Source organism: Polyergus mexicanus, unplaced genomic scaffold, assembly GCF_030449975.1.
Source record: "Polyergus mexicanus isolate NDT 795.1 unplaced genomic scaffold, iyPolMexi1.0 SCAF_10, whole genome shotgun sequence".
Taxonomy (NCBI): Eukaryota; Metazoa; Arthropoda; class Insecta; order Hymenoptera; family Formicidae; genus Polyergus; species Polyergus mexicanus.
In genome coordinates this window covers 3,339,141-3,366,084 of record NW_027223330.1, presented here as the reverse complement: position 1 = coordinate 3,366,084, position 26,944 = coordinate 3,339,141, and the positions used below count along the sequence as shown (strand labels likewise).

Here is a 26,944-nt window from a genome sequence, read left to right as displayed (position 1 = left end):
AATACAATTTTCAAGATTCAAAATAGTCTTTAAAATTCTTCCATAGCAATCATAGATTAATATAAAAGAAACAAAACGTGTGACGATATTAATAATAATTTTTGCGATTTGTAAATTTTAATATATTTTTAAAGTCTTGCGGATAAGAGTATCCAAGTTCTAAATAGTATTTGCAATTTATATATAAAATTAAGGATACAACCTGGGATAACGAAGTAAAGAAGTATGCCTTTATTACCAGATAGTCCTGCCGTAAAGTTTTATTTACAATGTATTGACATTTTTCTGGATATATATATATACTATGAGCTCAGTCATAAATAATGTCCAAAAAATTTTCATTCTTATAGCAATGAAGGAGAAGTTTGCACATTATATAAACTTTGAATATCTTCAACTTACTTATACTATATCATATATTTCAAACTTATGTTATCGCTCCGATACAGCGCATCAATTGTGCACAAGATCATAGATTCGACGTATGAAAAGAAGGCAATTGTAGCGCTTGGAATATGTAAATTTGTGCAGTCGGTATCGCCGATTCAACAATAACGTACCGTCGATCGAAGAAAGTCGAGCTTTTGTCAAACCTTTGATCGATCGATTATCTAAAAGAGGAGATTATCTCGGTGATTATCGCGTTCCGAGTTATCTTTACAAAGTTGGAAAAATATTTTCAATCTTATACGCGCGCGATGCGACGTCAAGCGCGAAATTCTCCGTGTCCAGACATTTTTATTACACACGCAGTACATAATTAATGCCCTAGACTCACACGCGAGAGACTCTCAATCTACTTAGTTAGTTGGAATAACAATAATTTGTCAAGTGGAAAACGGGGGTGGGTGGGGGGGGGAGAGGGGGGATAAAATTTCTCCTCGCGCGTCTATATGAGGTAAGACGTAGAGTTTTAAAAATTTGATTTTGTGAACGGACGTGTTTCGACTTTTATACTCTCGTCCGATGAGCAAAAATTGACGCTAAAAGTAATCGAAGACGCTGTTCGAGGAGAGAAGTCCTCTTTGATAAGCGAGATCGATTGGTCGATCGATTGGTCACCTCTTGATTAAAAACGAGATTAATTTTACTTCTTCTTGGCCTCTTCCTCCACGGTCTCGTTCTGCTTGCGGAAGCAATCGCCCACCGGGAAGAAATCCCAACATCTTTGCTGATACATATTCCACACGTACGTCTCCTGACCGGTATATTCGGTGTCCGGTTTGTTAATCAAGTGCATAAGGAAGAACCTGTTGATTGAAGATTATATTAAAAAAAAAAAAAAAGAAAAAGAAAACCCCGATATGAGATATTCTCTTCTATCGTAAAATTAAAAATATAAAATATTTACATATAATTCGCTAAATTATGCTCTTGCTGAACGTGAGTATCAAACCCGTGCGGCACTGCGTCGAAATATTCCTTCCCTAAACCACATATGAAGCAGTTACTCTCCATATTTGTCTTCACGTTCTCGAGCTGGTCTCGAAGTTCGCCGAATGCATCGATAATCAAACCTGAGAATCGATTGCAATCGATTACATCGGGCTCTCTTTTTATCGCGATTCGAAAAATGGATCGTGCGCGCTTACCTTGAATGATAGCTAATAGAATGACAATTACGAAGAAGAAGAACGTGATGTCGAACATTATACGATAAACCTCGTAATCGTCGCCGTCGGGTTCCCCGATCTCGTCACCTATGCCACCGCCAGCCCTTACGCCTTTGTACAAATGGAAAACAAAGCACTGCCAAAAGACAAGATAAATATATTACAATATAATTAAATAAAGATCTTTTATACGCGATATTTTATACGATTTTTTTTTCTACGCAGCATACCGTTAACATATGGTGACACTTTTTATCCGTTTCATCGTCTTCCTCTTGTATATAGAATTTTCTAAAGAAATTGAAAGCTATCACGGTATAGATATATACTACGATTGTCAGTAGCATCACTGTCAAAACCAATTGCTTGCCGTTATGCGTTACGGATTGTAAGATCGTTCTCAGAGTTTTGAAACCGACCGCGACGTCCAATAAATGAGCGGCGAAAAAGAAATTATTGTAGTTTCCGAGGATCGAAAATGTGAAGTACCACAAGCTGTACAAAAACGCCTAGAAATAAGATAATATGTTTAAATACATAAATATTCTTAATATAAAAATATATTCGTAAGGTTATAAAAATTAATTAAAATTTTATTCAAATTAATTTTTAAGAATACATACGTTATCCGTAATGGTGACACCGGCCTTCCAAATTTGATATCTCCAATCGATATTTATAACGCTGCAAAACATCAATCTTGTTTTCATGAAATCTCATCAAAAGATATAGGATACGTATCGAGACATTTACTTACAAATATATCAAGCCAGATCCTTCCTCTTCCTGTTGGCTGAAAGAAGTCTTTTCCATTCCGAGCAAATTGCTGATGTAATCGAAATCGTACGTTTCGCTATATTTTTGTCGGACTTTCTTTTTCACGAACTTGTCCCAATAATTCACGGGGAAAGTTTTCGCTGATATTACCATTTTGTCCCAATGCGCTTTAATGTCATCCTCTTCCGGCGTCTCAGCTATATACAATCCATCGAATTCTACTCGTCGTGCAATTTCCTTCTCTCGTTTGAAAATAGCTAATGGAACCTGAAAAAATATATATTGTATATATTTCATGATATAAATTATATTTATCACGTATTTGCAAAAAAAAAAAAAAAAAAAAAAATATTAGAAAATATATGCTTCAAATATTAATAATTTACACGAAATATATTTATGTATAGCTATTATAATTATATTCGGCTTTCAAATATACCTTCAAATGATAATATGCAACCAGCATGGCGAGCGAAACGAGAGAATGAAAAGCAGCTAATAGTCGCATGATGTGAGCCATGTAGTAATAATCCACTTCTACGAATTCGTTAGCCTCGTCATCTTCCTCTTCCGAATCATCTTCACCGCTACCGCTGCCCATTTCAACACCGCTACCTGCTAAACCCGATGGACCCTCACCCGACATTTCCGCCAATATATCCGCTATTTTACCACTACCTTCTTCATCCAAGTCTTCAACCAAATACGAAACCTAGATTAAAATCAACATACATGAAAAAGATATGAAACAAATTTCTCTCTTAGATTTATAGATATACATTATGATATACTTATGAAATCTTTAATAAAGATTTTATATCTTTATAGAAGATATTAATATCTTTATAGAAAATATATGAGCTTCTTTCATTACAAAGCTTTCGCGAACCTTGTAAAAGAGCAGCATAAAATTGATGCAGAAGGCGAGGGCCAGCGCAACATATTTCAAATTGTAGAAATTTCTGGCTAGGAAAGACACCACGCGGTGACTGTACTCGGACAAATCGATACTCGATCCTGTAGAAGGTTCGGCTGAGGTTTCTTGTTTCGCTTCGGCTTCAACAGCTGCCATGGCTGCTTGTTGAGCCGCCGCTGCTTCGGCCGCTGCGGCAGCTTGAGCCCTGGCCTGCTCGCCACTATATAAATATCGTAAAAAACCATTTAATTAAGAGAAAAGAACGATCATACACAAACAATGTATTAAGAATTAATTTCATTCATCATTAAGCGAAAAAATATACACTTGATATAATTAATTTCAACTCGCTGTGAAATAAAGATAGAGAGAAAGAGAGAGATTTCTTCAAGCCGACATATAATTTGAACATATTATTTTCTATTTTTTTTTTTATAATCAATTTTTTTTTTTATAATCAATTGGAGGATGCCTCGCGACATGTATACATGTATGCGCGCGAGATACGCGAGTGCTACTACGCTACAATCAGCTGATCGGTTAAAGGAGTAATAATTTTTTCTCGCGTATAAAACCGACCGATTCCGTGCTTTTAAATCAACATCCGATAAGTAAAAAATCATTTAAATAAATGATTAAATGATAAAAGAACGGAATACTCTGAAACATTAATAATTTTAGTATTTACATTAGTTGTTACACACTGACCCAAGCAAGTCGGCTAAACTGACAGGTGCTTCGCTCTCTCCTCCTTCAGCTGTCGCTCCCTCTTCACCGGTACCTTCGTCGGGTGTACTTTCGCCAGTCTCCTCGATACTAGATTGCGGCGTAGAGGTGCTCGATTCATGCGGCGCTATCTTTATTTGTCCTCCTTCTTCTTTCGTTATATCCATTCCGAAGGCTTGCACCTGCACAAATATTTAAGATATTTTTTAATGTCATATTATATTTTTAACTTTTTTTAGATTACTTCGAAAAAATCTTACCTGTAGATTCGATTCATCTGGTGTCGGTGGCAAAGCGGGTAAATGTCTCGACGGTTTCTCCTCCTCCTCCTTGACGACAACAGGCTCCTCTAATCGTGGGCCTCTCATTAGCGTCAATAAAAGGCTCATAAAATACTTGATTACGCAGCCGACGCCGAAACCGGAATAATAGAACGCGTAGAAAATCATTTTGAAAAAGCCAATAAAGAGCTCGGGAATCGTCATCTGTTGCATCTCGGCAATCTTGTTTTTGATATTGGTCGGCGAGAACATATAGAAGAAATAATAAATGCCGTCTTTGAAGGCTTGTATACTTCGTCTGATCGGATCTTTATTCCTTTCTTCATCGTCCTCAGTCATGTACGTGTACGAGGATTCCCTTGCTTTGCCGATGCCACCGCTCTCCTCGACAGTCATTAACGCGCTCGCGTGCTGCATCTCAAAAATTGCGTCCTCGCAGAAATTGATAAAAGTCTCGAGCTTCTCCTTTTCACCGGCCTCGACCACTGTATTGTAAAAGTAAATTCTTTTCGATTCCTTAATCTGCGGTTTCTCCCACTGTTCGATGTTCGATTCCTTAATCTCGAAGTACACGCGCTCGATCTTTTTATTGCCACCAAGGATCTCAATTCTGCCTAAGAACGGCTCGAAGTAATTCAAGACAGAACCAGCTGTCTCGAGAAATCTGGCTAATCTCGGCTCGTTAGGCATATGCTCGGATAGATTGGTAAGCAATACGGCAAGATTAAAACCGATCTCTTTTGCCGGTTCGTGGAAGCGGTCCATAAAAGCGACGTAATCGATCTTGCCGTCATGATTTGTCTCGCAACAGGCCAGAAGAAATTCGATCTCTTCGCTAAAAATATTTTGGATTAAAATTTACAATCTTATTATTAAACAAAATAATATAATTCGGAAAAAATATTGATATTTTTTAAGCGTACTTGGTATAACTTTTCTGCTGCTCCATTTTCTCCTTGAAATCCTTAGGATATACCCAACCGTCATTGTTAAGATCAACTTCCAAGAAACTTGGCGACGATACCAGATCTTTCAGCTTTAAGAACATATCGAAGTATTTCAAGATCAATTCCACGTTACTTGCCGATTCAACCAAGGTATCTACCATCTGTTTTCCGATAGTTCCGTTCACCACATTGCCTTTAAATTACATAAAGATTAATTATTTTATTTATTTCTTCGAATAAAGAAAAAAAAAAAGATACATACCTTCAAGCATAGAAAGCATCATGGTAATCATGTCTTTTTGCAAGTTCAATAATTCCTTGAGAAGATCTACTTGACTTGAATGCTTTGATAACTTATCCTGCATGTGCGAGAATAGGAAAAGAAAACCTCCCACCGCGTCCCACAACCTAGAATGCGCTAAAGCTTGTTGATTTTGCGCGCATGGACCTTGAATAACTTCTGTGAGCGTGTTGAAAACTTGACTAGCAACACCGATAGCCTTGAAGAAATTCGCTTTGCCGGCAGGATCGATAAGTTCTTTGCTCGAATAATGCCAATAGAAATCCATGATCGATTCCTGCAGTCGCAGCAAATAATCGACGGTACAAATGACTACGTTTACTGTCGTTGTATTACCAGCCTGTGTTCTGAGATAGTTTTGCCAATCTATTATAGATACGGTAAAATGATAAAAACGTCGCTCGATTAAGCTTAGTCTTTCTAATACGTACTACGTAACACTTACCGAGATTATGACCCTCGCAAGTGAGTTGGATAAACCGAAATAGGGCACAAGTGAATTCAGCATCGTGCATATTCTTTTCGCCGGCTGCACCCTCAGAACCGACACCGAGTCCTTCAGCTTTTGTATTTCTCTCGAAAGCGTCCAAATCCAATACGCTGCAAGAGTTCATTAAACCCGCGATGGATGTGAAGAAACCGACGTCCTTCTTCTCTTTCAGATGATTCAACATTCCTCGCTGAATTTCGATATTGCCGCCACGCAGAATCGAAATTCCAAGTTCCAGTGTTTTTATTACCATCTCACTGGGAACACCCTTGCACGCCGATATGTGTAAGAGTACCATCTCCGCGACGCCGCGATTCGCCAGGCGAGCTTGATGGAACAAGAGCTTTTGTTTTTCCATTTCTTGCTCCTACAGTTACACACAGCATAATAGATATGAATAAAATTCGAATTCTTCAATTTTATAAATATACATGATACAATGTTAATAAACGAAACATATAGTAACTATAATATAATATAATTTTCATTTATTTGCTATTTAAAATATAACTCTTATTTTACGTGTATTATTTTAACGTGTAAATAAATATGACGTATAAATCAGTGTCTTACCATTAGTTTATGCATGGGCCTCTTGAGAGTTACGTTAAAATAGAAAATATAGTTTAATAATATTGTTAGTAATTAATTTCGAAATTAAGAAAGAGAAAAACAATCGCAACAGCCTACAATATTTTACTTGCCCATGAATGATATTTTACATCGTTTGACATTTCAATGAGAATGAAACAGGGTATAATTAAATAGGTTCAGGTATCCAAATGCGTAGAACATATATGATGATTGACACTTTGGACTGCGAGCATACATTAAGCGGATAAATTTTCGCACTAACTACTTATTCTTACCATAAGTAGCTTATGTGCCGGCTTCAAGTTAGAAAAAGATAGGGGATTCGTTAATTCCGGAAAATGGCAAAGCATTCGAGATTATTTCTCATTCAAATTATCTATCTAGAAATAAAAGCTTAGTAATCGTAGATACTTACATGGATCGAAGCTTGACCTTCTTCTTCACCGCCGCCGCCGCCGCCGCCGCCGCCGCCGCCGCCGCCATCGCCTTCTTCTTCACCTTCTTCCTCTTCCTCTCCGCAAGATTTGGAAATAATATGCGCGTAACTCATATAAAGCGGATCTTCTTGAAGCGCACCTGATCGTTCAGTCATTGCACCGCGACAGAATGTTGTCACCAATTGTGTCAATGGATCAGGCTTGCCTTCGTCCTCAGCTTTATCCATTTTGTTTAATTCAGCATCTTCGAATGATTGCTGAAGGAAAAAAAAATATACATATGCATACATTTCAATTTTAATATAAATAATATATATATATATATAAATAATATATATACACATGTATGATAAATATAATATTTTCGTGAATCAAATAATAGTGTAATTACCGTAAGATCTTCAATCATTACTTCTTGGCCTACATTTTCTTCTTGCAGCCACAACTCATAATATGTTCGCGCAAAAATATTTATTGCACGGTGCCTAGGAAAGAACATTTGTAAATTTATATAATATAAATTTTATATAACTTTATACAATTATAATTATATATATGTTTGCATAAATATATGTGTGTAATTATAATTATAAAAAATTATATATACGTATATACAATATTATATATTTTAAGAAACGATTTTTATATTCGTGTTGACATTATAAAAAAATTATTTTTATGTACGTATGTATATAGTAGCATGAATTTGCATTAATCATACCTTCTCAATTTATACAGAGGTTCACTACGTAAGCATGCAATCGCCGCTCTTTTTCTGGCAGCGCATAACACGCGTTTCCATCCATCTCGCGATGGTGGTGGCTTTGTCGCCTGTTAATGTGCGCACAAACAACGACAAGTGCACTCTCAGTAAATTATTAACAGTTATGTTTATTAATCATTGCTATCGGTATTATATAAGATTGAACACTCCAAATTGATTAATCTTATTGTCTTATGTCTCTCTTAATAAACGGCAAAATATCTAATTACGTAAAATAAATGCAAAATGCATCAACAACAGTTGATGTAACTTAAAATAAAAATGATTCTAATGATGTTAAAAGAATTAATAACGACATTGCAATTGAAGGATTAACTGAAGCGACTAAAGCAGCAAAAACGTAACCAAATAGCAAGAAGGATACCTGGGCAAGGAATGTAGGGAAGTTTGGCGGAAGCAAGCGATTACCGCTCGTTTACGTTGGATCGACACCACGGATCGATATTGACTCTTGCTCTGCTGTTGTGGATGATCAATCTACTCGAGAACATAAAAGCACGAAATAAATATAATAAGAATATTTTAATTACTTAAAGAAAAAAAAAATGATGATGATGATCCTCAGGAGACAATGAAACTTTTAATCTTCCAGTGATTACAAAAATATTAATATTTAAGAAATTAAAAGAGAGAATCTTAATTTTGGAAATAATTCTGAATAATTTAAATGTCGAGAAAATCTTGAAAATTATTTCAACGTTAAACGTAGAAAATTTCTATAACTAACCATGTGTAAACCGTACAAAACTTTCGCCATATCGGTGATTCTAGCGACGACATCCTCCAATTGTTGAGCCTTGACAGATTCCGTCGCATCTTTCTTCTGACCCAGTTTAGAATATAAATAATGCTGCCAGGACATCTCGTCGGCGGGATCGATTTTATCCGGCAATGTCAGTTGAGTTTTGGCGAATTCCGCGATCTCGTATTCCTGCATCTTCTTCAAGAATCTGTCTTTGCAATGTTGTACCAGCTCCTGTTCGCGACCGGCAAACAGATTCAAGCCGACAGGTAGCAGTCGCTTTAGACACGCGACCATCAAGGATGCTTGCACTTCTTTGTCCTTGTCTCTCTTTTTGTCACGGTGTTTCTTCTTTTTCTGAAAGCCGAAGGGTTATTTAATCATTTAATCTTACTCTTTCCTCGAAATAAATGTATATATTGACTAATACGGTTAGGTATTATTTCGAATAAATTATACGAACTTTGCCTCCTCCGGAAGGCGCAGTGCCATCGGATACTGCAGCAGGTCTTCTGGTTGCAGTAGGCATGATGAGCACCATGTTATCGATCTCGTTCGTAGATATAAAATTTTGTTCCTCACGCAAGAAATATTGCGACTTGGACCAGATGTTAAATATAGCTGCTACGTGATTATATAGATCCTCGGCTTCAGGAATATTGTTTCTCAACCAATGATTTCTTTGTAGATCGACGTACTTTATTAACAGAGGATAGAATGAATAGATATCGCGAACCAATAGCTGCCAATCTTCCTGTATCTGCGCCTCGACTTGCGATGTATCGTCGGTCGACGATTTGATGAAACCACGAAGAGATTCTTCTTTATGAAACATGGTATCCGTTCGCTTCCTGACACGTTCGGCGAGAGGCAAGAACGGGTCCTTCAGTAATTCTTCAGAAGAATTGATAATAATTTGCTGCGTATAGGCGGCGATGCGCGTCATCCACGGCGCGTTTTCGTTGCCGATATTCTTTTTGATTAGCTTCAGAACATTCTTCAGCAACTGATTCATGTGATCGCTAGTGATCATACTGACGTAGGTACCTTCGGTTGGATTCACGTTGTCGGGCCCTTGGGCCCACCAGAAGGGTAGATAGGAGCATAACAAAGGTAGAATCACGTCGACGATGTAAGGAGCGTCGTTGTAAGTCTTCTCAGATTCGACAAACTGATCCACCTCGTTGAGAATCGTCTCCAAGGTCGGCATACTCGATTCCATCTTCGCCATGATGTCTTGAGCTTCCAGAGAATGATCTGCGATTCGATTCAAGAGAGAATACTGATTGTGCTTGTTTAAATGCGGTTCTAAGAAGGCTACCGGGAAGCAACTCGAGAAGGCACCCAGACAGGAACCCAGATTCGGTTTGTGTCGCTCGATCTCAGTCTTCAGGTATTTTCGGTCGTGCGTCAAACTAGCATCTGTTCCGAGAGTATATAGAGATGCGAGCATTTTGTACGATGCTACTTGAATTTCGTCGACTATCGGACAGAAAATCGAAGAAAAAATTATGATTAATATTATATATATATATATATATATATATTTATTTATTTATTTTAATTGTGCCGAATTTTATACTTACGTAACAAATCGCTACCGTACTCGCACGCGGCAAGATGATCGAACATTGCAGTAAGCACTGGTAGAACGATACTGTTGATGTATGATAATGATGTGGAGGTTTTTAAATGAGTGCCTCTCAGGTGACTGTACTTCCCTTCTTGAAGATTCAAAATCGTATGACCCAAATCGTCAGCGGTGTTGTTGAAGAAAGTCAACATGGACGTTCTAATAAACTCTGGACAGTTTTTCACGAGGCTCTTGGCATCTATGCCTTTTACGAGCACTTGTAGACAACGAACTGTTATCCTCACGTCCGCACCGAAGGCGGCGAGTCTCGATCTCAGCAGACTTGCTAACTTGCAGAAGAGAGCGGCCACCATCTCCTTCTCCTTTAAGGACGCCGCGCCGACATTGTTCGTGGCGGTAGCTACGGCGATGAAATAATTTCTATGCGTGCTGAAGTACTTCTCCATCAGCGGCAAAACTACTTTGCTGAAGAATTTAATGTCTCTCGTGGAGGTTTTGAAACTATTTCTTCGGCTAAACGTGTCAGAGGGTCTTAGGAGCTTCATATTGATCGTTGCCTTGTCCAGATAAGCTATTAGCTTCTCCAACAGCGAGTAAGCGAATCTTAATTCTACCGCGGCAGCGGCGCCAGCCACTTCGGTTTCTGCACCACCACGATTAGGTTTGTGAAGCTTGTATCCTTGATATTGCAGGTATTTGAGAAATTCTTGCGACCGCTCGCGATCCTTTCGTTTCTCTTTATCCGTCAGTAAATCGTAAGGTACTAACTGAGGATGAATACCACCTCCTATAATTATAAAATATGTTATCAGAAAATTATTTAATAAATTAAGGAGTAGGAAATAATATATATCAGTCTATGCTAACCGCAAGTAATGAGTTCTTCTTTCTTCTTTTTCGCCCAAATATCGTGAGCATTATCCGCCAAACGTTCGGCCATATTTTGCATCTCTCTGCTTAGCGTCAAATTAGTCATGTCCACCGGATGAGGATTATAATTAAACGGACTCGCCGAATCGCCCTGTATATTTAAATATGTGAAAATATATAAGCGCATGTCTCCTTTCTACAAATATGATAAATTTTGTATGATAATTTTTCTTACTTGACTTTTGGATGATCTTCTCATAGAACTGCGATTAGTCGATGGCACGTCAACCTCCGCGTGTTCTACGCTCCAACCAATCGCCAGAAGAGCCTTCAAGCTCTCTCTAACAGGTTCCTTATATCGTTCTCGTTCGTAATCGCTCAACATATTGTACGGTTTTAATCTTGGATGAGTTTTATTCACATCCGACCATTGATCGCCGTAAGTCCAACTGTTCTCTAATTTACGACTCGCCCAAGCATCATGATAATGCTCGGAGAACTTTACTACTATTTGATTAAGGTCGTTATTAAGAACCACGCTAAAAAAAAAAAATTTATATCAAAATAATCGATTTTTTTTCTAAATTTTACTTTGTAATTATTATTTTGCAATTATTAGTTTTATTTATAATTATGAAGATTTTATATATACATATAGTATTTAATATATTAATTTTCGATATAATTATATAAAGAATTTTGATAATAAGAAATAAATAATAACCTGGATGTATTGATCGGTTGCGGATTGTATGGTCCATCGGGTGATTGAGCCGAGGCCGACTTGCTGCCGTACCACTCGTCGTCATAATTCTTCGACAATGAATAATCTGGTGGCAAGGCGCAACCGATCGCCGTCAAGCATGGCAGAGCTTTTCCGAAAAGCTCCGGATCGTAATCCATCTTGGATAAAGAATCGAAAATATTACTGAAGAGTACCATTGTGAGACGTTTCTCTTCGTCGCTCGATGCGCCGTATGCGCCTTGACCGCCAGAGCCGGTAGAGCCGTAATATTTCGCGCAACGATCATAATGCAGCGTTAATAACTATAGAAAGAAAGAATTATGCGATGATAAAATTACCAACAGATATTAACGAAGCTTCGTTACAACTGTTAATTTTTAATAATTTGACGATCAAATAATCATCGACGTACTCTGAGAGCGACGGTAGTGTATTCCGACAATTTTGACACGTCGACGGTCAGTTTTCGCAATAATTTTAGTAACATACTGGGCTGCATCTGGCTACAAGAGAGATTAAAGTTAATTTTTATAATAAAAATAATTAATATGTGGACTCTTCTTTTGAAGAGCAGCAGCAGAGGTATTCGACTTATTGTTAGATGTAATATCGGAGATGTGTTTCGCTTACCTAGTCAACGCGACGAGAAAGTCCGAAACAGCTTCTCTCTGTCCTTTCGTTAGCATCCGGTTCTTACTGAGTCGATAGACTGTGTGCAACGTAGCATCGAGTAAACTCGCGTAGTTATCCGCCTCATTGTAAAATTTCGAATGCTTAATTAGTAGCGGCAGAATGCTGTTTCCTATGTAACGATTCATGGCAAGCGCCATGTCCGATTCATATCCGTCATTCTGCAAGAGAAATTATATTAATCAGTATAATTTTTAATTATTCTATTTTTTAATTCAAAATTCTCTTCGCCTTTCTTATTTTAAAATAATAAATAAGTAATTATGATTAATAATAAATTAAGTATAAATAATATTACGTTTGAGATGGATCAAATATAGTAATTCTTACTCTATCGAGCATAGTAGCGGCGCGAAGATCTGGTAAAAATGCTTCTTCCAATATTTTATAAAATAATTCTTGTGTTTCGATACCGTAAACGCGTTCCAAGAATAATACAACGCTTTGTTTGTGTCCTGGTATCAAACCAGACGGCGTATCGCTTTTCGGTCGTTCTTCGCCGGCAGCAGGATTCAATAGCGTGAATCGCAGGGACAATACACCCTGAAGATCGTCCAAAGGTACTAACGATCTCAAGATCGCCCGAGCTCGTAGAGACTCGTTCTTTCCTGAAATAATTGCGCTATTTCAAATAAGCATGCATTGTTCATGACATTAATTATTTCAAAGCAAAGTTTTGTTTCGTATATTACCAACTGACTTTATCGAGGCCTCTGTTGGTCATTAAGAAAAAAATTAATTGCTGTTATTAGATAATTCATTGTACTTTGTATATATAATGCAAAAATTTTTAACAATTTTATGTTACGAAGGATAAAGGTGAAAAATATGAATTTACTCAAAAATTTAACACTCACAATCTCAAAATAAAATGTCTATAATTATCTGACATTTTATATGCATACATAAATTATTTTATCATCTGTCTATATCACGTGCGCACTTTGCGTATAAATATAAAGAAAAAAGATTTATTTATTCTGAAATATTATTCAATCCTAATTAATATTTATTTTTCTTTTTCTCTTTCTGTCTTATTAGACATTTTACATACATTGATTACTTTAAGTAACTGAAATGAGAATTAGACACTAGTTTAATATTTTTTTAGAAAACATAATTAGAATATAATTATTGGTTGTGATTCTGTATTAATGAAGAGAGAGAGAGAGAGAGAGAGAGAGAGAGAGATTTAACTCTTTGGATTATAATATTACCTTGCTCTATGACAGAAGAATCTGGAGCACAGCGGCCTAATAGATCGACGAGGGTGCAATAGAAATTTAGGATCGCCGCGCCTGTATCTATATAGTCTTCATCATCATCTGACTCCGGAAGTGGATGCTCGAATTGTATTATTGCAGCTGTGCCTTCGGCTTCATCGTGTACCTGTGCGAGATACTAAGTTGATATCGTATTAATCGAAGATCAGACACAAAAATTATTTGCAAATAATATTTGAGTTGTCTCTTGCAAAAAAACACAATCATATGAGAATTACTAATTTTGAGGAACTAAGCTCAAATTAATTTTAATGAGACATTTTTGTGCAATAAAACGATTATAATACATGTAATGAAAGGAACTAAACTATGTGTTAATTTTGAGAAATAAAATTGATAAAGGTACATTGTTGAAATACAAGAAATTGAATTATACAGATCCAAATACACAAACACGTATATGTATATATTGATTATACATACATATACGATATATAAAAGCAGATCAGAATTTGAAAAATTATTTTGGGGGAATTATTTGATAAGAACATGTTCACAAATTTCTAGGGACGCATAAAATTGAAAATACACATGGACTTTTTTTAAAACAGCAATCAAGAGTGGAAGGGGATTTCTTACTTACGAAATAGTTTGATTATAATCCTTATTTTGCAATTAAATAAATAAATAAATGAGATATCTTACTTTTCGTCTATCGGCAATGCGTTCAGACATCTTGTTAGCTTCTATGATGGCTCTTAACAGACCTTCACCCTCGCCTCGAAGAGCAGGACCTAAACATTCTGGTCTTCTGATTAGCAGACGGATTACCAAGTTTGCATTCTCCTCTACACTTTCACCTAACATATTAAAGAAAAAAATCACATACTTAATTTATTATTTTTGGTAAATGTTTAATATAAGGGGTATTTCAATGATTTTTGAAAAAGTTACATATTGAATATTATTAACATTCTCTTTATAAATAAAAACAAATAATGAGTGCAGTAAATTACAATTATAAAATAGAACGAGAGCAATAATTTTTTTTTTTTTCGGGTATATTCAGTTTCTGTCCTTTGAAATACAAAAAATGTGTAAGTTTTAAAAAATTCGACGAGATGTCTTTTATACTGCACATTTATCTTAATTTTATAAAGAGTTAAATAAATAAAGATGATAAAATTTACCATTGACCCACACACAGAATCTCAAGAAATCAAGGTAACGTTCACCCTCGACAGGATCCCAACCCAAGTCAGGATAGCCTTTTTCCACTAATTCCGAATTAGATTGCAGGCCGCACCGTGACAAATAAATAGCGATTTTTTCTAAATAATGTTCCCTTAAAGCCAGAGCTAACTCGGTGTTCTCCATTAGCGACGAATAAGCCACGTCCAAAGGCGTCGATCCTCGCAGCGATGGTCTAGCTAACAAGATATTGCTATTCTCTAGGAGAAAATCGAAGTGATCGAACATGGCTTTCTGATTCTGTCTCGATGTACGACAGAAATAACACAAAAATCTGCAGCAAGCCACGACCATCTCGTGAGAAGTATCCTTCTCTTTCGATGCCGGTTCTCCCTCGGTTGCTTGAGCCTGGGTTTGAGCGTCGGATTGAGCCTGAGCGCGTCTTCCCAAGGTGTTCATCATAATAGCCATTACATTCTCGTGAATTCTCAGCACTCTGATGAGATCGGGATGCTGGAAGAATGTGTGATTATTCACCAATTTCCATAGTCTCTCTCGTACTAAAGCCTCTTCTTCTTGAGACATTTGCACCGGCAACAAGGCGCGAATCTGACTTAAGCCGACCCACATCAGCGCAACATCGTCCTTGGTCTTGTTGTTGACGACGTAAGTCTTCTCCAGGGCCCTGATTAACTCGCCGACTGTATCGTATTGTCTGACTAATAAGCTGAACATTTCTCGCACAAGTTTCGGCGTTTCGATTTGTGATTCCTCGGCCCAACTCACGATGGTCGATATCAACACCTTGCGAAACACCTCTGTGAAAAGCAAAGCACAAGAATTATATAAAAAAATTCTTTATTAATATTTATTAATATTTTATTAATAATATTAATTTATATTAATTACTAATATTATTTATTAATATTTATTAATATTTTACAATATTTCTTTGTTAAAATTATGAAATAAAAGTCAATGAAAGAGATTTACCCTCGGGAGTTTTTTTCTCGGGTTCGGGTTCAACTTTAGGTTCTTCCTCGAACTCTTTGACGGCGTTGATGAAGTTGAAGAGGCGTTTCATGGCACCAGGTTTTTGAATTTCTTCAGCTGGCTCGTTGGCGGCATTGGCCGCTTCTTGAAGAGCAGTCAAAGACACGTAGGACATCAGCTCACTGTGAAATTCGTTCATCTTCACAATGAGATCCTCGCCACAAGGGCAATTCTCCGGATCTTCCTCAGAGTCTAAATTTTTGAAGCTCAAAATGGCATTCATCTGTTCGCGCGGAGGACACCTATATTCTCTAGTCTTCTTGGCAGCGACAGCTGATGGTAAATCCGATTGCTTGATATCGATGTAACGTCGTAACTGATCTGCCTGCAATTCTCCGACAAAGTCAAAGGCAAATGAGATAATAGATTCGACACGATGGCGCAATTGAATATCGTTTAAATGATGAAGTAGATAACACATTTGTAGTTTCGCTCCCTCCGCCATTTTCATATGTAACAATCCTTTCTTGTGCTCATCTTTACCTTCTACAACAGTTTAATAATATCGTGTCAAATTATGTTTTTTATCTATTTACATTTAATAATTGAACGTTACTTTTTTAATCGGCTTGCCTTTATCGAACGTTGGGTCCCAAGTTTCGGGATTTATCATGACGAGCAACTTGATTATATCCTCGTTCCTCAACATGCCTACCAAAAGTAATCTATCTACCAGCTTCAGAAGAGGTCTGTAACGTCGAAATCATATCAAATAATATTTACGATTAGTGTAACGCCGTAAGCGATAAGCAGAAATTAAAAATTCCTGTTTAAAGAAGTAGTAGTAGAGAAATTTGCATATTTTGTTTTCCGCCTTAAAGTTGCAGCAGTTGCAGCGGAGAGCGGTTAAACTTATTGTCTTACATACAAAAAAAGATTCTCGTTGCTGCCTCCAATCGGATCTCGGTTATGCACTTGATTAACTTCGACAGCCTCGTTAAGTGCCATCATCACGTAATCTCGCACGACATCGAGCGGAAAATGCGGGCTGTACAGCATCTTTATGTTCTCAATTGCTTGATCACTAGAAGGAACATTCCTTGATGGTGGTTGGATTAGTAAGGGTCTCACATCTACTTGGGAAAAAGCTTTATTTACCTGATTTCTGTCATCTTCATTTGTGGCCGAATGGATTCGGTCTCTAGATATCTGAGACTATGTTTCATCTCGGAATTTTCGTATAAATCCTTCAGTTCTTGACCTATGGCAATACACGAATAATTGTAACATAATGACGAATATGGATATTTTGACAGAAAAAATACAAAATTGTTTAATTGAATTTCGTATTAAAGAAGTCGATATAAATACGGTCGATATGAAAGTACAAAAATATAGAAATTGAACATAAATCTGCAAAGAATATTTTAAATCGATTTTAATTTGTAACTTTTCTCTACACGTATTCTCAATTTTTTCGATTTAAAAATAAATTCTTACCAAGCGGAATTATGTATTCGTTCTTGCACACTTCCATCGTTGTCGCGTGTGATTCGAGATGCAAGGCAATAAGTAAATCGTAAAATCCTTGTCGGAGGGGTCCGGACATATATTCGGCTCGTATCGCGTACAATAATTGTTTCTGGTCAACATGTTGGCACAAAGCATGCGCCGCTCGATAATTAGACTGATAGCACAGAGCTGCGTACAATGTCAATGTATGCGCGTGGAAACTATGAAAGAGAGAAAAAGAAAGAGGAAGAAAAATTATTTTATGAAATTGAAAAAATTCAAATAAAAAGAAGAGAATAATTTTCAAACTTTTTGCTTTGCAAATTTCTTGTCAAAGCTTTACCTGAGCAGCTTATCCATTTCGATAAGCTCCAGGATATCGATACATCTATCTTCTTCGGGTATATGAAGAGCGAGCATCGAAATAGCGTCCTCGCATAGCATCGACCAGCCTCTGATATCGGATAGTTTCAAGGCATGTACTTGAAGTGACTGATTTGGCACTCTCGCCCATTGGTGTGGTTTCAAGCATTGCACCTTTAGCCTGGGCGGAAATTGCGGTATCACGTGTCGTTCGGAATTCTGCAGCACCGCGGCTGAGAGTGGAAGTGTCGTCGAGGTCCTGCCGAGTTCGATCTGCAGGATCTCTTTGCTGGTGGCCTCGACAAAGATCGCCGGGAACAATTTCGTGTCCGGCTCCATCTTAAACTTATGACTCGTTTCCTTGCCTTCGCAGGTGAAGGACACCCAGCCTGTGGCGGTGTCGACGAAACATCCGACGAACATACCCTGAGACGCGCCTTTGCCGGACGCATCCTGTGTGACTTCGTTGTACAATTCGTCCGCTCGAACCATGTAACAGCTTTGTCTGTCGACTCTATGACGTTTGCAACATTTTACTTTTCAGCCGACGCTTCTTTTAGAATTATTTTTTATCAAAATTATACAGTAAAATGATTATGAAACGTACTGCTCTACGAGACGATCGTACTCATCCATGATGGCGACGGAAGATTTTCTCACGCGAGACAAATTGAAATCTTTTGTATGTAAATGATACTGCGAAGTAACCCAGCCAATGTAAACATGAGTCGGATCCTGACCAGGGAATATCCTGACGCCGTAGAAATACTCGTTCATTAGTTTCATGCATTCGGCATCGAAGATTTCATTGCCGATCGCTTCGACGCCGGTTCCGGTTAACACAGACATTGCCTTGGGGACATTACGTTCCGGGATTTGAGGCGGCACTACTTTCAAGTCCGTCTACGAAGAAAGATTTTACAAAATTTTATAATTATTGACGTTTTTGAAAAATTGATATATATAAATTCGTCTACATTAAAAAATATTTTTAAACATTTCATTCGATTAGAGCTATATAGTATATATACTTACGGTTGAAACACGAATTTGAGGAGCTTTGGCACTTTTACTTCCGACCGTTCTCGTACTTTTATCAGAAACATCCGAACGAACTTGCGGCTCAGGTGTTTTCGATTTTGCATCCGGAGATTTCGCTTTGCGCGAGAAGAACCTGCGCGCGATAAAAATCAAATCTATTAAATAAAAAATTAATAATTATATCCAAATAAATATCATTGATACTAAATCAAATATTATTTTCTTAATAATAACTTTGCATTTTACAAACATTGAAAAAAGTACTTCAACTTACGGTACATCCTCCATTTCTTTGCTAAGCTTGCTAACGAAGTCAAGTATCGAAGTTAATTTGTCTTTTGCAACATATATTAAAGACAATGGTCATTAATAATTCATGCTTACCGAAAAGGTGAACGACCGCGTTTCTTTTTCTCATCTTTAATGTCGCCGTTCATCTCGCCATATCCATTCATTTCAGCTTCGCTGACCATGTTGTCTAAAGTACGCGATCCATAAAGAGAACCTTTCCTAGGCGGCCTAGCTGGTTTGCCTCTTTGCATAGGAAGCGGCGATTCTTTCAGCATCTCATCTGCCTCGGCTGCATCCTCCGAATAATTTCTTTGCAGACCTTATCAACATTATATATGTATAGAATTACATATATTCTAATTAAATTAAATAATTTTATCTATACAAATTTCCTTAAAGTTATGCAACACATAAAGAAAATTTTATTTTGTTTTATTATCAACATTACTAATTTACCTATCACGAAACGTGACAAAATTTATATTTCATATTGATCACTTTTTAGATCCTTTTAGACCATTATTACCTTTGATATCGCTCATACTGAAGCCAGATTTCATGATTTGCTCCAAATGACCCGACGGTGCAGCTTGTTGTGCTTGTTCGACCTGCTCGGCTAAAAGTCTATTCTGTCGCATTTTGATCTCCTGCCACCTTCGTAATTTCTCACCCTCCGTTACAAAGTTGGATTGACAAATCACAGGTAGCGATAATCTGAGAAATTCCCAGTTAGCCTTTTCCATAGTCTCGAACGTATTGTGAGAGATTTTTAGACACGGCGGCGTGTCAGAACCAGCTGGTATCCTAGCCACGTCTATTCGCGTATCAGCCATGTCGTCGGTGTTTTCGAAGATGGGTTGATCTTTCGTATACCAATATGTGACTAGACGATTCATGTTTCTACGATATAAAAATTGACATTTATAAACGTGGATATCAATGAACGCATTGCTATTTTTCGTATACATATATCACAAAAATACATTCTAAATTAATATTACTTACACGCAGAACGGTTCGTAGCCCTCTTGTAAACCGCAGGTAGTGAAAAACTTTAAAGTATTTACATCCTGGCCGAATGTTAATCTTGCCTTTTGTCCGACGCCAAGAGTGAACGCGGGTACGAAAGAATCGCCTTGCACATCGGCGAAAGAAGTTTCGCCACCGAGTGCATCCATCAGCAGTTCTCCATTCAAGGAGAAGCCTGAGTAATTCACAAATTTCTATCACCATGCATTTATATCGAGTATCGAAGAAAGTCGAAGCGAACGGGCAACAGAACATAATGTAATATAGAAAAACGTTTAAAATAACTCACTAACGAACAATTCTATTTATTCGATCTCGTTGAAATGTCAAACGTTCGTTTCGGCTTATTGAAAAGCAACATAATTCGATAGCAAGCAACTAATTAATAAATAATCATTATAATTTGTGAATATCAAATGTTATGTGACATTTAAATAAAACGCAAATTTACGGTTTCGCCAGATAAAAATTTTTAAGAACTAATTAGAAATAAGAGATACGTTACATACGATTATGGCAAAGCAGATGCTAAAATGGATCATATGAATCGAATCTAACAAAGATTTTTATTATATAAGATTTTATCTATTATCGTTTGCGCGAAAAGATAGATATGGATATTAAAATATTCATTTATATATGTTTAGAATTAAGAGATTTATTTTATTTTTATTCACACGATCCATTAACATAATTTCAGATAGAATATGCATGCAAAGGACGTTACTTGAAAGGGGTGAAATGAAAACCACAAATATGTGTAATATTATTACACACAGACCGTACACTTTCTTTAAGATAAATCTTACGATTACAAAAAAAATAAAACAAAATATAAATATATGCTCGAGATAAAGAAATAAAAATTATTAACATTTCTTATAAACAAGAAAACATATATATCCATTTAATCTGGGATATTTTCTTCGATATTTTGTCTTCAATACCGATTCAATGGGTGTAACGTTTTGCAAAAAAATTTTATCGTATTGATATTGTATTTGGGAATTTTTGTTTTAGAATGCACGCGTGACATGATCGATATAAAATTTAGGGTCACACCCTGGTGTTAGTGATTAGTAGATATGAGTTACGGAAGCACCGTTGTGTTTCGCTGACAGTATAAATACTGAGTAGAATACTGGATACCGGAAAAGACATTGGGTCAGAGACATGATTTTCGATCGATCGAAAGCGTGATATTATTAATAATGATAGAAACCAGGATTATCTCTGGTTCTTCGGTTAACTTCAACATGTTAAAATGATGATGTGGCGAGATGAAATATTTTCCGTGCAAAAAATTCATAATCGCTTCTTTTGTTTATCGCAACAGAGTTTTCTTTTTGTGAAAGCTTAAGCAAAATGAAGGTTCTCCTCTAAAGTACGCGGCGCCGAAGATTTACTTGATAAATATTCGTCCCGATATTGCATAATTCTAACGTTGTAATATAGAGTCGTGTATTCTGCGCGTTAAATATTATTTTAATTTTCTAACAGATGATAATGAAATTGTCCATTTTATTTTTTTGTATACATGTTATATGTATTACATACGTTACGCATTGTATATATGTTGTATATTCCATAGAATATTTATATAATCAGTCTCTATTTGGTCAATATTAAAAATAAAATCATTATGCATAGAAATAGTGTTGAAAATCACAATGTCTGTATCCAGTAATCTATTACTAGAGATCAAATTATACAGTGTAATATAGCTTGAAATGGCAGCTGAAGCGTTCGTTTAAAAATTCCGTCTTACTAATCGTTCGGTCAATTAGATCCAGGAAAACACCGACAACGTCTCCGATCTGCCATTGTTTGCCGAACGTTTCGGCCGTGCCCGAGTATACTTTTTCCTCCTTTAAAACAAAATGTTTACCATTTCAATATTTCCGCTCGTGGACAGATCTGGACAGACCAGTAAACGAGATGTTCTATTGTATCTTTTGCGCGTGATGGGTCTGGAATATCTTGTATATACTTGTTCTTTTATTCCTATATACGTTTCGTTGTCGTGTAGATCCGATGCCGAAAAATTTCGGCATAGTGCAAAGTTAAAAAGATATATCGCGAGGAAATTTCATGGATACTCTCGATATCGATAAAAGTCAAGCCACACCTCGCCGAATGAAATTTCACCAGCGATTAACATTTGTCTTGGGACAAGGATGCAAGATATATAAAACCAAATCAACATGAAAGAAACATATACAACGAGACAAAGACAATAGTAGTGACGAGAAAACTCAGGAACAAAAAAAGAAATATGTGTATACGTATAATGGGGCCTTTAAAAATCAGCCAATTTGGAAGATGGGACTCTTACTGATCGTTCGGTCTGCCACGTCAATGAAACATCCGACTATGTCGCCCACTTGGTATCTGTGACCAAATGACTCGTGGGTGCCAGCGTGTACTTTAGTCACCTGACATTCATGTTTTTATGGATTATTCATATTTAATATTTCGCGAGCCACGTAACGCTTATATTAATATTACATTCGCCTTGCAATAAGATACTACTGATTGTACAGATTGCATGCACGCAGCTCTGCTCAATATTTTCATTTGTTAAAAAGAGGTTCGATAAACACGAGTTTTGAAGTTCTCACCTTTTGTGGCTACAATAACTCAAGTATTACACAAAAGATTGTCATTACGATATAATAACATTGTGCAATAAATTATTAATATATTTTTGATATATCTCTTATGCAAAAATATTTTTAATAAGTTTCTACATTATTTATTCATTACTTGTAATTCAAAATTGAAGATATATTTTATAAAAATATAGCTAATATTATGATTTTCTTTTTATTATCGGCTAAAAAAATCGTTTCATAAATTCCATTAAATATAGTGTCATTCTAATCATTATAGATAATAAAAAAAGAAAAAAAACATTGATACTTACGTTGTAACCGTCGAATGCCCAAGTATTTTCGTCACTGCCGAGCATACTTCCCGGCATGCAATCGGCCTTCGCCCAACCAACGCGCATCGGTCCAGCTGTGAGAACTTCGAACTCGAAATACCATTTTCCGCTGCTGACCGCGTAATGCTTCTCGACCCTGTAAGTTCTGAAGGATAGTTGTCGTAATCTGCTAGCCTCCAAAAGCAATGCTACAAATACGAGAAAATAAATAGGTTAATATGCGTAATTAATATTAGAATCTCAAAAGAATATATTCAAAAAAAGTCAGCAAAATTTGATATAATTCAATTGACGCTCTCTGCAATTGAGTTCAAAAAAATAAAGAAAATTATAAATTATAATTTATTGTATATTATAATATTATACATAAACAAATATATGCGATTAATTATTATAAACAATAATTAATATCATTGTAAATAATATTTCGTCAAGTATATGTTTTTTTTAAGTATGTAATTAAAAGAGAGTGATATAAAATCTCACCCTCGTGCTGTTCTCCAGTGGGTGGATCAAGCATGTATCCATAGACTAACAAAGTTCTGACGGTTTCGCTGGCCGTATCCCGATTAGCTTTCTTAATAGCTTCATCGACCTTCAGATACGGTACCAAATGAGGACTTCTTCTCATTTCCGAGTCTTCGTTTAATCCGTATGTCCATCCTTGACTGATTCTCTCTTTCGCCCAGAGATTATGTGTATTCTCTGCCAATTGGTCAACGAGCTCTTCCATTTTGGGGGTCAACGTGATCGCTGACAGATCAAGTGGTGCGGGTTTATATCCGCTGCTTTGCAGAAATGATTCATTTGGCAGTCTCAAAGTCTTGATTCGAGATGGTGGTTTATCCATTGTGATGTAATAGCCCAGAGCTAAAATAGTCTTCAGAGTTTGCACGGCCAGCTGAGTATCGTAGCGCTTTTCCGCGGCTGGCAGTCGCTCGAATTGAACTATGCAAGGATGTATTTTTCTTAAATCGTCCCTGACCTCGCCATAAATCCAACCGGCCTCGATTTTGTTCATCGCCCACATCTCATGGATATTCTCTGCGAGTTTATCCCTGATTTGCTCGACGTAGGCGGGCAAGTTGACCATAGAGGTATCGACCGGGCCCGGAACGAAGGCGGTGTCGTCCTCGACCAGCCACGGTCCTGCTAAAACCACCTTGTTCATGTTGCCGAAATAGAAGCACGGATCTAACGACAGGATCTGCTGCGGCAACAGGCTCTCAACCAGCGGCGAGAATTCTTCCATCGGTTGGTACTTCAATTTGCCGTGATCGCCACCCAGCAGAAATCTGCAGGAGAGTTTAGACGAACAGCTAATGACGGGGAAGAACATGCCGTCTAAATTAAAATTACGAAAGGAGCCCATGATACGATTGCCATTGAAAGTGAACGTTATCACTGGCACCGTTAAATCTAAGGCGCAGCCGATTACGTCGCTCTTCCTGATATAAGGCTCCGTGGCGTTCTGAACGACTTGCGTCTTCCTACCACCGGTCCATAGATAAGCGCCGTCGAATCCGAACGAATACAAGTCATCGCCAACGCCGTTTCCACCCCACTTCTCGCCACCACCGGGATACGGCATGTAGCTATTTGCGGAAATGACATTTACATTATTGGCCTTTTCAATATCGAAAAATTTCATTCGAAATGAAAAAAATTAATGCTATATAATATGTTTATTATTGACATAGTATATTTAACATGCTTGACACTAAAAATAAATAGGTATCTGAAAATCGTATTCTAGATTCTAGATTAATTTACCCAGCAGTATTTGCCCATCCGATTCTCAAGTGCGGCATCATATGCGTCGTCTGTTCGATATGATCCACGGTTACTTCGAAATACCACTTTTGATAAAGAGCCGAACCCTCGACTCTGCCAACGAATATATTCGGTCTAACACTAGCCACATGATCTACCAATTGCGTCTGGAGAAGCAGATTTTTTCCCGGCAACAAAAAGTCGCAAATATTATTCTGCGAAGAACGCACTGCAACGCCATTACCGACGCATAGCGAACATAAAACATCCAAAACCTTCGGATCTCTGCCGTGTTTCTCTAGTAAAGAAATAATTACTTTTATATGCTCATCCTGAAAAAAATATTTATAAATCAGAATTAAAAAATTTACAAATAGAATAAATTAAATTTATTTAACATAAATTTATTACGCAAATTTAATTTTTATTCTATTACATTTTTTATTTTACAAGAAAAATTATTCGCTATCATCATTATTCACTAAATAATTTATATTATAAAAAAATAACACAATACCCTCATCATGTTTAAAGCTTCTGGCGAATCGATCAGGACGCAATGAAGTACATCCAACATTCCAGTTCCTTCGCTGGAAGCCTGTGAGCCCAGTCGACTGAACAACCAATTGAGACGATTGCTATTAGCGAACTGGGCGCAGTTGGTATGATTACCCTTGATAATAGCCGCCAGCAATTGATAAAGATATCCAGATATCTGATCCCAGGCTTGGCCACTCTCGTCACCGGAAAGAGCGACGAGAAATCCTTGTGAAGTGATCACATTAATTTTGTCAATGGCTTCGAGAATTAAATTCAATATGCCTTCTTCTTGAAACAGATCTTGACGGTTTCTAAGAGCTCGGAATTTGTTCTGCTTTTCTTCGTGTTCTGGAGAAATCTATCATTAATGACATGTTTTTAAAAAACGTTTTATAAAAAAAAAAAAAAACGTATTTTCTTACCCATGTCGTCTTCGGGTTGAGCAAAGTAATTGATCAAGTCTTCAAGACACATTACCATCTCGTTAAGATTCACGTTTTGAAAGAACATGGACGCTCTTCTATCCACTTGCAACGTTTCTAGGCCACTAAAAAATATTCGATATTTTTAATAAGTTTTTTTTTATTTATATACATGATTTTAATTTTTCAATAATTTTAATTTTTTCTTTTTTTCTATATTTTTAAAAATATTTCTAATTCTGAAAATTCTCACGTGATAAATTGAGTAAACAAGCTGCTGCATTTTCTGATAACGCGGGCAGTGCGAGATTCTTCTTCTTGAGATCTAGAAAAATCTAAACCATCGTCCATCTTACCCTCTTCGTGGAGTACCGCTTGCTTTTCTTCGACTTTTCCGACTCCCTTTTTTTTTGTCTCGTATGACTAAGGAAATATCACGTAATCGTAAAAATCATGAAAATTTCTCGCAACTCTCTCTCTCTCTCTCTCTTTCATTAAACTTTTAAATATATTTTACAGGAATCGAAGAGAAGCTTTTAATTAATCAAGTTAATCGGAATTTGCTTGCCTTGAAATTGTTTATATATTTTATATCGTATTTAATAAATTTATTTTCTTATTTACTTTATAAGACACCCAGAGGCACGTGGTGGCATGTTGCATAATAACAGTAGAGTCACCGTATTTAATGATTGGCATTCCGATGACTTCTAGATCTTTGTCTTCAAGAACAATCTTCTGATCGTCCTTTTCCTGCCGCAGACAGAATGTCGAAGTTTCGATCGTCGCCTCATTCCTTCGGAAAGAAATAATCGTAGATTTAAGAAACATTGTTGTGAGCCTATAAGGATTATGCCATGACCCTTGAACTTTTTCTAAAAATAAGTATTAACCTATCGACCAGATAGAGCTCGTTGTTCTCCTTTACGCCGAGATAACGTCCGGTCGTCAAGTGCCTGATCCTCATAGGATGTAACCAGTTGATAAAGCCACCTGCCCATTTTGTCCTGGCGAGCTCTAATCTCCATAGCGATCTCGCTTGACTCATTACGCTACCGCCTTCGTAGATTACGAGACTACAAAATGATGAAACATTTGTAAAACAACAACTT

At 36.8% G+C, this 26,944-nt stretch overlaps 1 protein-coding gene across 12 annotated transcripts in view; it reads right to left on the bottom strand.

Annotated features, from left to right (window-relative positions):
- Positions 1 to 215: 215 nt before the first annotated feature.
- Positions 216 to 26,944, bottom strand: part of Ryr (Ryanodine receptor) — a 41,460-nt gene continuing 14,731 nt past the window's right edge. For 2 of the 12 annotated variants that reach the window (XM_070303004.1, XM_070303007.1), the window contains 49 exons: positions 26,726 to 26,908; positions 26,457 to 26,628; positions 26,086 to 26,255; positions 25,833 to 25,957; positions 25,388 to 25,758; positions 24,871 to 25,202; positions 23,584 to 24,692; positions 23,077 to 23,285; positions 21,919 to 22,018; positions 20,127 to 20,325; positions 19,648 to 20,021; positions 19,215 to 19,440; positions 19,105 to 19,134; positions 18,825 to 18,963; positions 18,397 to 18,692; positions 17,770 to 18,303; positions 17,415 to 17,647; positions 17,073 to 17,175; positions 16,843 to 17,013; positions 16,548 to 16,663; positions 15,915 to 16,460; positions 14,921 to 15,739; positions 14,436 to 14,590; positions 13,725 to 13,896; positions 12,838 to 13,115; positions 12,448 to 12,668; positions 12,230 to 12,320; positions 11,797 to 12,119; positions 11,308 to 11,611; positions 11,070 to 11,223; positions 10,195 to 10,989; positions 9,072 to 10,090; positions 8,594 to 8,965; positions 8,231 to 8,343; positions 7,474 to 7,567; positions 7,061 to 7,339; positions 6,007 to 6,418; positions 5,523 to 5,927; positions 5,237 to 5,453; positions 4,293 to 5,148; positions 4,015 to 4,214; positions 3,280 to 3,526; positions 2,830 to 3,102; positions 2,371 to 2,657; positions 2,237 to 2,297; positions 1,844 to 2,122; positions 1,593 to 1,749; positions 1,352 to 1,517; positions 216 to 1,250 (listed from right to left, as the gene is read on the bottom strand). In XM_070303004.1, coding sequence (XP_070159105.1) covers positions 1,088 to 1,250; positions 1,352 to 1,517; positions 1,593 to 1,749; positions 1,844 to 2,122; positions 2,237 to 2,297; positions 2,371 to 2,657; positions 2,830 to 3,102; positions 3,280 to 3,526; positions 4,015 to 4,214; positions 4,293 to 5,148; positions 5,237 to 5,453; positions 5,523 to 5,927; positions 6,007 to 6,418; positions 7,061 to 7,339; positions 7,474 to 7,567; positions 8,231 to 8,343; positions 8,594 to 8,965; positions 9,072 to 10,090; positions 10,195 to 10,989; positions 11,070 to 11,223; positions 11,308 to 11,611; positions 11,797 to 12,119; positions 12,230 to 12,320; positions 12,448 to 12,668; positions 12,838 to 13,115; positions 13,725 to 13,896; positions 14,436 to 14,590; positions 14,921 to 15,739; positions 15,915 to 16,460; positions 16,548 to 16,663; positions 16,843 to 17,013; positions 17,073 to 17,175; positions 17,415 to 17,647; positions 17,770 to 18,303; positions 18,397 to 18,692; positions 18,825 to 18,963; positions 19,105 to 19,134; positions 19,215 to 19,440; positions 19,648 to 20,021; positions 20,127 to 20,325; positions 21,919 to 22,018; positions 23,077 to 23,285; positions 23,584 to 24,692; positions 24,871 to 25,202; positions 25,388 to 25,758; positions 25,833 to 25,957; positions 26,086 to 26,255; positions 26,457 to 26,628; positions 26,726 to 26,908 — 14,650 coding nt within the window. In that variant the 3' untranslated portion in view covers positions 216 to 1,087. Of the gene's footprint in view, positions 1,251 to 1,351; positions 1,518 to 1,592; positions 1,750 to 1,843; positions 2,123 to 2,236; positions 2,298 to 2,370; positions 2,658 to 2,829; positions 3,103 to 3,279; positions 3,527 to 4,014; positions 4,215 to 4,292; positions 5,149 to 5,236; positions 5,454 to 5,522; positions 5,928 to 6,006; positions 6,419 to 6,624; positions 6,646 to 6,920; positions 6,942 to 7,060; positions 7,340 to 7,473; positions 7,568 to 7,803; positions 7,914 to 8,230; positions 8,344 to 8,593; positions 8,966 to 9,071; positions 10,091 to 10,194; positions 10,990 to 11,069; positions 11,224 to 11,307; positions 11,612 to 11,796; positions 12,120 to 12,229; positions 12,321 to 12,447; positions 12,669 to 12,837; positions 13,116 to 13,199; positions 13,221 to 13,724; positions 13,909 to 14,435; positions 14,591 to 14,920; positions 15,740 to 15,914; positions 16,461 to 16,547; positions 16,664 to 16,842; positions 17,014 to 17,072; positions 17,176 to 17,414; positions 17,648 to 17,769; positions 18,304 to 18,396; positions 18,693 to 18,824; positions 18,964 to 19,104; positions 19,135 to 19,214; positions 19,441 to 19,647; positions 20,022 to 20,126; positions 20,326 to 21,918; positions 22,019 to 22,485; positions 22,586 to 23,076; positions 23,286 to 23,583; positions 24,693 to 24,870; positions 25,203 to 25,387; positions 25,759 to 25,832; positions 25,958 to 26,085; positions 26,256 to 26,456; positions 26,629 to 26,725; positions 26,909 to 26,944 lie in introns of all 12 variants that reach the window. The other 10 variants (XM_070302998.1, XM_070302996.1, XM_070302999.1 and 7 more) reach the window with 10 other exon arrangements.